Raw genomic sequence first — 14,757 nt, 5'->3', positions numbered from 1 at the left:
CATGTTACACTGACGCCTTAAGTTTTAAGTTTTTGTTTCTCTGGCGTCTTCCCAGTTATCTTTTTCTTCTTTGCAGCCTCTGTTTCTGGCTTAGGAACAATGTGTTCCTGGTCAGGGAGAGTCATTTCCATGTGGTGGGAGAGAGCTTGTGGATGGGTTAATCCACCATGTGTTCCTTATGCTCAGCAGAACATCCTGGGGGCTTTCTTCACCTGGGTATTGCTCAATGGCAGAGAACCACACCCAAACTCCAGCTTGGTATTACTCTAACCATCCTTAAGCATGTGAAGCCAGAATTCAGTATAATTTGGGAGCCAGTGATCCTGCATCCATTCCTGCTCTTTGGCCTGGGCATACCTACCAACTCCATATTACACAGATGGAGGAGCACACATTGCTTCTTCAAGGTGACACCCTTCAAATATTTCTTTTGAGATAAGAATACCCTTGATGGCCTAGTTCCATGGATGTCCTTAAGGTGAACGTGAATATTTGCTTTGAATGACTTTTTTTTTTTTTTTTAGGGCTTTTTGGGTCAAGAGTGCATTGAGCCTCTTTTCTAGGTGGCTTACAGAAAGGAAAACAAAATGTAAAGAATACACATTAGAGAAAGGATGACCTTTTACTAACTGGTGCTGAAAGAGTTGAAACTTGATTCTATCATTCATTTTGAGTAGAAAGGATCCAAAGTCTATCAAAGTCCTAAACGTGAGATCTAACACAACGAAACTTTCAGAAGAAAGCACCCGTGAAGAGATATTTTAACAAGCTGGTTGGTGCAGGCTAAGAGTTTCGGGATCATTTTCCCCAAAGCACTGACAGCAAAAGCAGAAACGGACAGAGCACATGATATCAGTTTAAGAAGCTTATGTACATCTTTGGAGGCAGTCAGTAAGGGGAAGAGAAAGCCCAAAGGGTGAGGGACCAGTTTCATACTACCCCCCTGGATTTCGAGAACATACAAGCAAATCTTGAGTCTACATCACCAAGTTAGGTCGAAGCTTAGGCTAATCACTTGGCAACTCTGAATCCCAATGTTATTGCTTGTCAGATAGAGGTAATTAATTAAATTGCATCAGTGTCTTAAACACTACTTCCAATCCTACCCATTGAGCAACACTACTCTCATGCTCATAGCCTGGTGCCTTGGACGTAATAGCTGTGTTATACTGTGTCTGTTCCATTTAAAGAATTAGATCAATGCAGTTGTCGATAGAATGGCTACCTCATATACATACATACATACATGTATACATACATACACACATAATACATACATACATACATACATATCTCCTCACTGGGCCCAACAGCCTTGTCACCTACCTCTTAGTTGCATGCCCTGGGTGGCTTCCAAGTGATTTTCCAGTAGTCTCCTTTGGACTCAGGCCTGCCATGTCACTGAGAAGGTCTCCAGTTTTCTCTTCCTCCACTGCAGGGGAGCTTCCTGCTCTGCCTCCTCTCTCTCACAAGTCCATCCCTTAAACAGCCATGCTGTTTGAGAGCTGGAGTTGACCTAGCACCCATTCTCCCCTTTGAGCTATTTAAATGAGATCTGGCTGACCAGGAAGGGAATCAGGGCTTTCTTAGGTTGTTCTAAGAAGTCAGAGGTTCAGGATGGTTTTTCTTCTTTGCATTCTTTTAAGAGTACCCAAGCCTTCCCTACTGTTCTATTTTCACATGAAAAAGAACTTTTATTTAAACCTTAAAATGCATTTTAAAGGACTGCCAAGGTGCCTCAATAGGTTAAGGTGACTGCTGCCAAACCTGCTGACCTGAGTTCAATCCCTGGGACCCACTGAAAGGAAAGATGTCTGCAAGGTGTCTTCCAGCCTTCACATGTACACACACACATGCACACACACACACACACACATGCACACACATATAGTATGACAGACACACACACACACATGCACACACATATAGTATGACAGACATACACACACACACACACACGCACACACAACACTCACATACATGCACACACATATAGTATGACAGACACATACACACACACACATGCACACACATATAGTATGACAGACACACACACATGCACACACATATAGTATGACAGACACATACACACACACACACATGCACACACATATAGTATGACAGACACATACACACACAGTGAAATTTAAAACATCATTAAAAAAGAAAGATCTAGTATATTGTAATACTTCCTGATGGTTCTTTGGGAACATATCACATGGCATTTCCCTTGCAGAAACCCTACTGTAGCCCTGCTCTCACAATGGAACCTAGTCAAACTCAATTCCTTGGATTCTCCTACTGTGAGAGTATTATCTACTTGTTGTCGAATGATTCTTCCCATTAATTAGGATTTCATCAGGATTTCATCTTGAGGAAGGAGGAAAGAAATCTCCATGACCATAAATTAGATAAATGCCAGTACAATTGCTTTTCTAAAGATTGGCTGTGTTAAGTGCAACCTATGGTGCACACAAAGCCTACCTTAGCATTCAAATGGGTTGAGGCATGTAGCAGCTCATGCTGCGTCTCTTCCCACCAGCCAGCTACTTTTCCATTACTATATATACAGTCTATTTTGCAAATATTACCCCCAGTATCTTCAGAACATACATCTCTAATACTTATTCATACTTATATGTAAATGACACCAATTGTTTCGTGTATGAGCAGAAAATTAGATCCTATTTGCCACTTACTTGGTGCCATGTCAAGCACAGAGCAAGGGCACAGAGCATGGCAATGTGTTTTTTGGTGTTGCCATGGTAGCAGTAGTTGTGCAAAGAAAAAGAAAAACACCCCACTGGTAGAGAATACCAAAACTCCAAAGAAAAATTTAGAGGTGTAAGGGCAGTGCCTTTTAGTGGGTGTTTTGTTTTGATGGGTGGTTTTTTTTTTTTTTAGTATAAAATTTCTGTTAAAATGAAAAGCTATTTTTCCCTGAAAAATGATTGTTGTTGCTGAAGACAAGGTTTGTAAAACTGTACTGGAATCACCCTCAGAGATAGTTATTGTCTCCATAGATGGCAGAAAGTTTCATTAATGAAAACAAATACCTATATGTGATTTTAATTTTCATTAGCATGTTTTCTTTCTGGGTCAGAGAATACACTGGTGAATTCTCAGATGAAGTGAATTTGGAAGCTATTGGGCTTTTCGTATTTTCACCTGGGGTATGTACATTTTAATTCTGCACATAAATTTCATGCTTCAATTCTTATGATTCATAAACATGTTTCTTTCCCATGACGATATAGGACTGGACAGTGATTTAATGTTTCACGGACCAATTAAAAGTGATGAACTAATGTTTATTTGTTCTAGAATATCAAAAAGGCAGCCTATAATAAATCTGTTGTTAAAAAGCAGAAAAAATAACTAGCTTTAGTTATTTTCCCCATTTTGCCCATCACTGTGACTTCTACACTATTGTCTGTCTGTCTGTCTGTCTGTCTATCATCTATCTATCTAATTCTCCAATGAAACTTACCAATCACTTTATGCCCAGAGTTTTTGAAGAAACTGAGGCAATCATACAAGAAGCATCACATGAGACTAGATATGTAAACAGTGAACTAAATCCCACAGCATGACCCTGTACACAGTGCCATATGAACAAAAGGCAAGAGGCAATATTTGTTCCTTGAAAGAAAAAAGCCTGCAATGAACGAACTGCACATTTGAGCTGCACATTGAATTATGAGCAGATATTCACCTTGTAGGTAACTGATATTATGGAAATACATTGAGGAGAGCATTTTGGAATGTTACCATGGAAAAATAGTGTTATAAATGTCATGAATTCTCCTATGACAATTAGGGTAAAATAATTATCACCTCTGTTTCTTGATCCACGTTAAGTGTGACTTGACCTACTTAGAAAGAAATAAGATATTCCATTTTAGCCTCCTAATGCATTTGGATATTATAAACTATGAAATATCTGGTTCACAGATGAGAAATGGCCTCTGGTGCTTGGGTTAGAGTTATTGCCACTTGCCTGTGCTTGCTGAGTAATCTGTTGCCTGCTGGAAGGCTAACTTGTATAACGCCTGTGGTTCTCTGAATGATTGGCTATGGACATTTGCCAAGACATTGTCCTTTAACTGTAGGTGGCAAACTATTCAGGATGCTGTGCAGCTTAATCTGGTGTCTTGTGGAGACGCCTCAATTGGTCTTTGACTTTTGACAGTGTTATAGGCTGTGAGATTTGTAAGATGCAAACTTTGAAATTTTCCTGGTGACGACAGCCAATGAAACCCATCAGAACAGGCTGGCTGATTTTTCTGCCTCTAGCTTTATCAAAGCTGGCATTCATCAGACAGATCTCGGCAGTGCACACTCTGGATGGAATGTATCTGTGGATGAATGAGAGTCTGCACCTGGATCTCTCTTGATTTGGTGGTGCTGACAAGCTGTCTGTCTTTTGCTGCAGTATGCATTTTGCTTTTAAATGAAGATGTTACATGAATGTGTCTAGTGAGCTTCTGATTTTTTTTCAAATATGTGAACTCAGGCAATCCTTGCTTGCCTGTGTGAAATGTATCAGAAAAGTGAGCGTGACTTGTCTGCATACCGTTTCTCAAATGATCTGAACTAATAGAATTGCTGGCTATGGTTAAGTTATTGAGTTAGAGATGCCGACTGGCTAGAAAAGCCTTAATAACAGATTCCTGTTATGGGTAAGAGAAACAACAAAGATGGAGTCATATTTGCATAACTTCAAATCAGTAAAGAAAAGCATGTATGAACAAGGGGAGTCTACGAATATGACACATACAATAACCTTTAGAAATTGTGTTGAAGTTGTTCATTGACAGTTTTGTACATATATATAATGCAGTCTAGTGACTCTCATCCTCTCTTACCTCTTTCCTGGCCCCATTCAACCTCCTACAAATCCCCTTCTCCATTCTCTTTTGATTGTTTGCTTGCTTTGTTTATCCAGAGCTGTGTGTGTGGTTATGGGTTTGGAACTATTCATTGGAGCCTGGTTGGGTTCACAGTGGATATCAAGTTTAAACTTCTAGCATCTATTCTTAACCAAGATGTCAGAAGAGAAGGTAGGACCCCATGATACTCACATCCCATGACTAACTGCTGTAACGATCAGTCTTGTGCAGGCCCAGGGCAGGTAGCTACTGCTGTGAATGTTCACTTGTGCAATCACTCCATCATGGCTCAAGGAGGGCATTTCACAGCTCTGCTCTGTGTCTTGTGACCCATGAATCCCTCCCAGTCTCTTTACTACCACATTCACCAAACTTAGTGGGGGCGGTATAAATGTCTTGCTTAGGGCTGGGTCTTCAACTGTACTTATCCTCAGCAACTGGAGCAGCCACGAGTCTCCTCATTCACTACTGTCAAGGCTGAGACTAGTACCTGTCTATATGTATAGGAATAAATATTCAGATGGTGGTTGCAAAAGTAACAGGATGCCCTCTAGAGACTTTGCCTTCCCCAGCCATGGGTTTTGACTGTGTTTTAGTATCAGATGTGAGTAATGTACAGTGGATTATGTCTCAAATTCAGAGAGCAGTTAGTTGCCTTCTAACAGTGATACCACTGTTGATAATCTTGCAATGTAGTTTTCTCTGAGAATTTTGGTTTAGGAGCTTACCAAGAAGAGCATTTTGTTTTTAAGCTTGCCATAGCTGGGTTTTTTAACTTTGCTAATTATTTAATTATTCAGTAATGTTAAGGTTCTGTTTTACTTCCCAGAGGGTTGAGAATGATGAAGTATAAATTTATGAGTAAGCATTATGATGGATGAATGTTTCCTTATACCACTGATTCATAAATCAGAATGTTCCAGATAAGAAGTACAAAAAGTTAATCATAATTTTTACCATTTTAAGGATTTTATCATATTAACAGGGACTACTATATCAGGTTTTCTTTGGGCCCTCTACTGTCTAGCTATTGGTTGTTCAGACTTTTATTAGACCAGTCATAAACAAATGAAACACATATTTGCCTATTTAGAGTAACATTCTGCAATATAATATATCAGTATATCCATCTTCTCTTAAAAACCACATAATTTAAGATAATTCATATTTTTAAATGATAGAGGGGCAGTTGCATGTTATGCAATCCATTAGAAATTCTCAAAAGATTTTTTTTTAAATTTCAGTGTCCACCTTTCACAATTTTCAGATTAATATAAATCATAAATTAACCATGAACTGGCTACATCTCTACTATCTTGGAAATCGGATTGCATTTTATTCTTATGGCCAATTTGTCTCTCCTAATAAATGATTCCATTTCTTCATGAGGAGTTTATCTAGGACTCAGAAGGGAGCCCATGGTAGATGACATTTATGTTATCTCAGGCTTATCACAATGAATCTTACATAATAATCCTGGCATTTTTTTCAACAATGTATTCTTCCCCATTTTTGTATCTGTGACTGAAACCTTAATCTTTTCCATGGATTTCCTATTATAAAAAACTGATTTTGTTTTATGTGAGATTCTTGCTTTCAGAATATCCTTTTCATATCACATGATAATCTACGAAAACTATCTAACATACTTCACAGTTTTCATAATACTTTCTTTACTATAAATCAACTTTTATGACAGCCATTTGTTGGGTTATATTATTTATGATTTATTAAAGCTTGCCTGAGGATTCAGAAAGCAAAGTCAGCCACAAGCAGTAGAAGCCAGGCACAAATCTTTAATCCCAACAGCCAGAAGCTAGGAGGTGGTGGTACATACCTTTAACCCTAGGACTCAGGTTTAAGAGGTAGAAGGATCTCTGTGAGTCCAAGGTCACCCAGATCTGCACAAGATTGTATCAGTGTAAAGAGAATTATAGGTCACACATTTAATCCCAGAACTCATGAGAAGAATGTAAAACAGGAGCAAGAGTCAGTATCAGGCATTCATTCTCCAGCCACACTGAGGAGAGGCAGCAGCAGCAGCCCATTCAGCCTGAGGTATTATAAGAGCTAGTGGCCCTCTGCTTTGCTTTGCTGATCACCAGCTTGAAGTTTGAACCCCAATATCAGTCATGTGAGAGTTGGTTGATTGATTGACACTCCTGTGTTGATGTGAGAACTTCCCAGCTGGTTGATCATCAGAAGTGATGGCTAACACTCAATAGTTGGTGGGCAAAAACATGTTCACTGAGGTGGGTTGGTGCTGAAGGACTAAAGAGAGGTAAAAATGGTTCTCCTGATCTGTTTTGTGGGGCTCGTTCTCTAGGGTTATAAAACAGAGAATCTCTCTCTAGATTCATTAAAATAATTCCAAAATCACAGTGTGGGAAAATACTGGTCTAAACCAAACAGATTCTTGAGAAGAAGTCGTCTCTTGAGCAATTCCTTAGACATGCAATACCCACAGAGATTGAGGGGAGAGAGCTTTCACTCATTGCTTATGGGCAAGGGCGGCATACAATAAAAATAATTCTTATTTTTTTTTTCTTATCAGTATATTCCCTTTAGGTGATCCCCATGTTATTTTTCCTTCCTTTCTTTTTTAACAAGTGCAGAATTAAATTTAACCAAGGCAGTGACAACCGCTTACGATGCTGGAGCTGAAAGGGAAAGATACTGTTTAAGTAAGTCACAGCAGGCTGTAATGAGATTACGTTTGGAGACATGGTTATTGGGAAGGCAACGGAGTATCTCTGAGTAACATGGATGCATTTTGTACCCACAAAACCCATGAAGGATGTGGTTATAGCTATGTCTCCAGTAACTGGAAAGCACCAGTGTAATTGCTCAACAGAAATCCAAGACTCAGATTAAAATCATTTTTTCTCCTTGCAGGCTGTGAGCCCATTCCTGTCCGTTACCTAGAGTGGAGTGACATAGAATCTATCATAGCCATCGCCTTCTCTTGCCTGGGCATCCTCGTGACTCTGTTTGTCACCCTCATCTTTGTGCTGTACCGGGACACACCTGTGGTCAAATCCTCCAGCAGAGAGCTCTGCTATATCATTCTGGCTGGCATCTTCCTGGGCTACGTGTGCCCTTTCACCCTTATCGCCAAACCCACCACCACATCCTGCTACCTCCAGCGCCTCCTGGTCGGCCTCTCGTCTGCCATGTGCTACTCTGCTTTAGTCACCAAAACCAACCGTATTGCACGCATCCTGGCCGGCAGCAAAAAGAAGATCTGTACCCGGAAGCCTAGGTTCATGAGCGCTTGGGCCCAGGTGATCATCGCCTCCATTCTGATTAGTGTCCAGCTGACACTGGTGGTGACCTTGATTATCATGGAGCCTCCCATGCCCATTTTGTCCTACCCGAGTATCAAGGAAGTCTACCTTATCTGCAATACCAGCAACTTGGGTGTAGTGGCCCCTGTGGGCTACAACGGACTTCTCATCATGAGCTGTACCTACTATGCCTTCAAGACCCGCAATGTGCCGGCCAACTTCAATGAGGCTAAATACATCGCCTTCACCATGTACACTACCTGCATCATCTGGCTGGCTTTCGTGCCCATTTACTTTGGGAGCAACTACAAGATCATCACTACCTGCTTCGCAGTGAGCCTCAGTGTGACGGTGGCCCTGGGGTGCATGTTCACTCCCAAGATGTACATCATTATTGCCAAGCCCGAGAGGAATGTCCGCAGTGCCTTCACCACCTCCGATGTAGTCCGCATGCACGTTGGTGATGGCAAGCTGCCCTGCCGCTCCAACACCTTCCTCAACATTTTCCGGAGAAAGAAGCCGGGGGCAGGAAATGCCAAGTGAGTTGTCAGAACTCTCTCTCTCCCTCTCCCTCTCCCTCTCCCTCTCCCTCTCCCTCTCCCTCTCCCTCTCCCTCTCCCTCTCCCTCTCCCTCTCCCTCTCCCTCTCCCTCTCCCTCTCCCTCTCCCTCTCCCTCTCCCTCTCCCTCTCCCTCTCCCTCTCCCTCTCCCTCTCCCTCCCCCTCCCCCTCCCCCTCCCCCCTCTCTCTCCCTCTCTCTCTCTCTCTCTTCCTTCCTCCCCTCCTCTCTCCCTCCTCCTCTCTTTCTCCCTGCCTCCTTCTCTCCCGCTATTAGCAGATCTCTGTTTCTGAAAGTTTTCAAATCTCACCGTTGGAATAGGGATATAAACGAAAAAGTGCTCTGCTTTTCGTTGCTTTGCAACAGCCAGAATCATGGAGCAATGCTGACCACAGCACATCATTTTTTTTTTTCTAGAGGTCCAAACTACAGTTCTGTCAGCAACATCTTTGCTGTTATGTAGGTTCCCAGTCTGTAGGGAATCAATATGGACAGGTCCTGGGTCAGAGAGGCAAACAGCAGTTCTAAGTGAAAGTTTAGATCGAGGTTGAAGATAATGTCCAATTTATTTTTATTCTGAGAACACACTTTTAGCAATCTGAGGGAGCTCACCCTGGGGAGAGCTCCATTTCAAAATTGGTTTGCAATGGAGCATAGAGCAAGTTCTGTTATGATGTCCCCGAAGCATCTGCCTTATCCTACATCCCTTATTTATTAAACTTTAACACATATTGTAATGAACATGTTCCAGTGTTCCACATGAACTGGGGTGTCTTCTCATTGTAATGAAAAGAGTAGGTTTTTAGTCCAGTGAATAAGGAGCCCCAAACTTGAACATCAAAGTACAAATCATTTGTATTCTAGTAATTCTGGGTAATTAATTTTCCATGTAAATGTTTCACTGATTTTATTAAATATACCATATTTCAGAGACTTATGAAAACATATTTCATGCAGTATTTATAATTTTAAAAGGTGACATGGGCAGGGCAGTGATGATTTACACCTTTAATGGCAGCACTCAGGAAGCAGAGGCAGATGGGTCTCCGTGAGTTTGAGGCCAGCCTGGTCTACAGAGTGAATTTCAGGACAGCCAGGGTGACACAGAGAAACCCTGTCTTAAAAAACAAACAATCAAAAATTTAAAAAATGACATAGATGCACCATTATCAGGCTTAAGTGTGCTCTTTGGGATGCTCCTAAAAATAAATGTTGCATCATATATGGCATTTTATAACCACCACATTCACGTAAGTCGACTAACAGGTAAGAGGATGTCGCTTTCCTCCCCTGTAGCTAAGGAAATGAACTTGCTACAAATTTCTGTAACTTTTAAGTGTAAATCCCTTTAGCCTGTTTTAAATTGGTATAAAATTTATCTTAACATATATCTAAAACTCTATATGCATAAAGTTCTTTATTTTTAAAGCCACACCTGGACTTCTTACAGAAATTATAACCTGTGTCTGTGATGCAAAATTTAGGGGGGAACCTATGAAATTCATAGTCATTAACTCAAATGAAAACATTCCTAACCCTTAGCAGCATTAGAACAGAGCCAACAATTCATGCTTATTTCTCATTTCAAGCCCGTGATGATCTCCTGGTCATAAAAGGTGCCTAGTAATGTTTTTCTACTTGTCATGATCTTTCTTCTAGCCAGTGTCCCGTCGACAGCGACTTCCCAATAGTTCTTAGCATGACAACAAAATATAAGTCTATTGCATGAGCAAAGAGGTGACAGAAAGGAAAATATCAGGGAAGAAGACACCCTTGAAGCTAGGGAGGTAGGTGGCTTAGTGGTTAAGAAGACTTGTTGCACAAGCATGGCAGCCTGAGTTTAAAACAAAACAAACAAAAACCCCAGCACTTGTAAAAAGCCAAGAATGTCTGAGCACCTGTAAGCCCAGGGCTGGATGATGGAGAGAGGCATAAGTAAAGGAGGATTGATAAGACTTTCCAGCTTCCAGCCCTGCTCCAGCATCAGTGATAGATCCCAACAAGGGTATAAGGCATGGAATACTAGAGCAGGGTGCTAAACATCCTTCTCCACTCTTCTGGTTCCCTCATACTCTCACAGGCTTGAGTACCCCCTTATACAGCTGTTTACATGCCAAACACACTCACATAGTCACATTCACACGCATAAATGGACATACACATACATAGACACACATGCACACACTGGGAGGGCACTTTAAACTGGAACGTCCACAGGCAGTAAGTCATAAGGATTCCTTTCTTCTACCACCCAGCTTCATGTCTCTGCATTTATTTTACGGCCTAAGGAAATGTCATGGTTTTTGGTCATGCAGCATTTCTCAAAGTTATTATTCTGAGAATCTATGGGATTGAAATATCTCATGGTGATGTCCAGGAATGTGATTTCCTGTGGATATATGGTAATGCTGTGCAAGAGAACTGTGAGTAATGAGTCTTATGCTTGTTGCTGGGGTGCAAAAGGGCTCTGTGGCGTTATATGAGTGATGCCTGGCACTTTACGATCAGCCAGGATCACTGATGAGTCTTATGCTTGTTGCTGGGGTGAAAAAGGGATCTGTGGCATTATATAAGTGATGCCTGGCACTTTACGATCAGCCAGAATCACTGTGTGTTTGGACCAGACTTCCACGCCCAAAGTGCTTTTCCTATAATTTGAGAAGACTCTTTTCCCAATCATGAATTTAGAAATTAATCTCATTTTTATTCAAAGGAGAGTTTGATGTAATCTAAGCTGATTCGGTTTTCCTGGAAGAGGTACTTTCACCAGTGAACTATTAGCTACAAACTATCAAGTGTTATCCGAGGGCTTTGTTGATAAATTTAGTTCTAATTAATAATAATAACTCACAGCTTTCTTAGCATAATTTGTAGCTTCTTCAATATGTTCCATGCAAATGAGTTGACCCACAGTGGGTAACTTGGGCTATGTTGCTGTGGAAAACAATACTTTGATTATTAATTTTTTCCCTTTATTCTCTTCTTGCTTCTGTTGTAAGTCTCCACAAGACTGTAATTTTAAACCATAACAATAACCTCAGTGCCTATGTGTTTTTGCCTTTTTTATTGCCATTTTCCTTGGTTTGTCTCCAAAGTTACAAAACCATAAACAGTCTAATATATTCTGCAGCAACAACAACAACAACAAAAAAAAACTGGCAGTTTTGCAACTAAAGAAAGGGGTTGAAAACTCTCGCTAATGTGTCACCCTATGAGTTTATTGCCACTCTGAACCTGCAGTTCCTACATTTATGGCTGGCTGAGGGTGTCTGGCAGTCTGTTCAGCCACCATAACGAACAGCTTCCACCTGGTATATGGTTGTTTTGGGGGACACAAGTCCAGAGACATTCTATTAGCAGCCTGTTCCTGCAAATACACAAGAGAGATCATGGCACATGGTTGATTTTTGGCAAGTTTATTTAAATACTTTTAATTTTAGTCATAGTCAAATGTCTGATAGAAGTGACATTTGGATTGCTCGCTATGCATTTTCTGGAAGAAAACTTAGGAGGGGTTTAACCAATACATTTTACATACCGGTTTAGCTATTCAGTCCTGTGTCTCTTTTATTTTAGTTTTTGTTGCAAGTCTTTGAGGCATAACCTAACTTTAAAGGCCAACTAAAGTGTATTTGCCTTTTATATCTCTCCTTAGCTGTGTCCTACAGATTTATTTAGTCAGAAAGTATTTAATCCTAAGCTAATATAAAGGTATCAGAAGTTTTCTCCTTTTTTTTCACCAAAAAGTCATTGTTTGAACACAAATTAAGAATGACTTTCTGTTGAGGCAAAAATGATTTGACATTACTTCACTAAAGGAGTAAAGCCACGAGGTAAATGGCATACTTATTTTAAAACAATTATGCTAATAGCACTGTTCAGTTATTTTTTAAATACACTAAAATTAACAAAGTATCTTAGGTTTGCATACAACCGATTTTTTTTAAAGGCATTTTTTCAATTGAGGTTCCCTCCTCTCTGATGACTATACTTTGTGTCAAGTTAATATAAAAGTAACTAGCACATACGACACTAGCTGAAGATAAAATGAAGGTCAGTTTGGCAGTTCATGGAGCTGAAAAGTTACAATACACCTCTGGGCTTTTGCATTTACATAATTGGGCATAAAATGAACTACAACCACAAGAAAAGTATGGAGCTGATACATGAGTAATATTAGCGCAGATTTTCTTATACAAGCTGATTATTACGTTTGATGCAATGTTTTCCAAGCATTCACATATTTTTGTTTGTTTGGGGTGTTTGTTTTTTTCCAAGTTTGAGAGCCAATTAAAGTACTGCATGGACCAATGCTATGAGAATATCCCTCCTCTTTTCACTCCTGTGATGGTTAGTTTTGATTGACAACTTAACACAACATATAAACTCTCTGGAAGAGAGTCTCCATGAGGAGTTGTCTTAATTGGGTTGGAATGTGAATGATTTCCTTGACTGGGTAAGTAGATTGGGATAACCCACTCTGAGTGTGGAATTCTACAATGTGTGGTCACTCAGAGTGACCACTGGCTCAAGAGCAAGGAGCAGGAGTGATCCCAGGAAGATGAGGATGAAAACACCACATCCTTGCCTTATTTTTCTTTTCTAGCAAAGGGCATATTGAATACTCAAATGGCACACAAATAGCTACTTTTAATATTCACTTTTTTTTATTTTGAGTTTTATAATGACACAATGAGCAGATTATACCATGACTTTAAGCAGAGGATAATCCAATTTGAATACAGGTCACCTTTTATAATTCTTTCACATTTAAATGAACTTGTGTGATTGAGACATTCACCTTCCCCAGTGTAAGACCTTGGGCTCGTTTGCCTTGGGCTCATTTGTCAGCAATATATATGGCCTAAAATTAACTTAGAAACAGGCTCATGAGATTACTTGCAATGGTCCAAGATAGGCACATTTATAATACCACGTTGCAAACAAGGAACAGGCTTGGAAAGGTCAAAGCCATTCTGATAAGAGAAAGAAATGGGGTTGCAATATTACTCCCTGAATAAAGTCATTAATTTTCATCACTCATAAACGTCTACGTTTGCTTCTTCAATGATGTATTTATTTGTTCTTGAATTTAATAAAATGAATAAACTGTAGAGCATCTCATAAAGGAATTTATACTTTATTGATGGGACACCATTGCAAAGGAAGTAGGCGCATTAAACAACAAATAATGTGGTAATTTATGTGGCCAGATAACTACGGAGGAGTCCGATCTTACCTTAGTTGGTGCTTCCATAGCAAAACGTACCACAGACAAGGGGCTTAGACAGTGGGAATTTAGTTTTCCTACTTCTGGAGGCTGAGAGGTGCCAGTATTGTTGCATTCCAATGAGCTGTTTTCTCATGGTCTCATAGGACAGAGGGCAGAGAGAAAGGGAAGCAAGCCCACTTCTGTACTTAAAATAAGGACACTGATTCCATTTGTGAGGCTCTACCCTCATGACCCAATTCCCTGCTAACTACCTCTTAACATCACATTAAGGTCAGACTTCATCATGCATATTTTGAGGGGACATAAACAGTCTGTAGCAAATGTTTGCGTAATCTTGCTACTAGTCTGGCGATTACATAACACCTACATATTTGTTATAAAATGGAGCAACACCTGTACTTAGAGAGTTCGTGAATTAAATGAGTGTAGTGCAGTGTCCAGCACAGTCGCTATCATTCTTGTATGTAGTAACATTAATACCACGAAAATATGGGTGAATGCATGGAAGCCCATACCCTAATATAAAACTCCTTATTCTGGAAACAGTGCATATGCATTATCACCACCCACTTACTCTAAGTATGCCATGTGGAATGGCAAACCTGTAGATCTGTAGCAAGCAGGGCCACAGAATGCCACTCAGTATGAGATGTGTGTGTGGAAGGATGCCCTGTTTGGCAACTTGTCCATGCTTGGCCCCAGCTACAGAAAGATGAGGTCATTTGCATTCCATCTGTTCACCTTAGCATCCAGTATGAAGTGTAAGCTGCTCACAAGGGATGCAAACC

General features: G+C 40.3%; 1 protein-coding gene across 1 annotated transcript in view; it reads left to right on the top strand.

Annotated features, from left to right (window-relative positions):
* The window catches only part of LOC127237692 (metabotropic glutamate receptor 1), a 49,936-nt gene that overhangs the window by 16,053 nt on the left and 19,126 nt on the right, over positions 1-14,757 (top strand). Inside the window, exon 4 of the mRNA XM_051206063.1 lies at positions 7,788-8,718. Coding sequence (XP_051062020.1) covers positions 7,788-8,718 — 931 coding nt within the window. The remainder of the gene's footprint in view (positions 1-7,787; positions 8,719-14,757) is intronic.

The sequence above is a fragment of the Phodopus roborovskii genome, unplaced genomic scaffold (genome assembly GCF_943737965.1).
Source record: "Phodopus roborovskii unplaced genomic scaffold, PHOROB, whole genome shotgun sequence".
Taxonomy (NCBI): Eukaryota; Metazoa; Chordata; class Mammalia; order Rodentia; family Cricetidae; genus Phodopus; species Phodopus roborovskii.
Note: the sequence above shows the minus strand (reverse complement) of the source record. Positions and strands in the feature narration are given on the sequence as shown.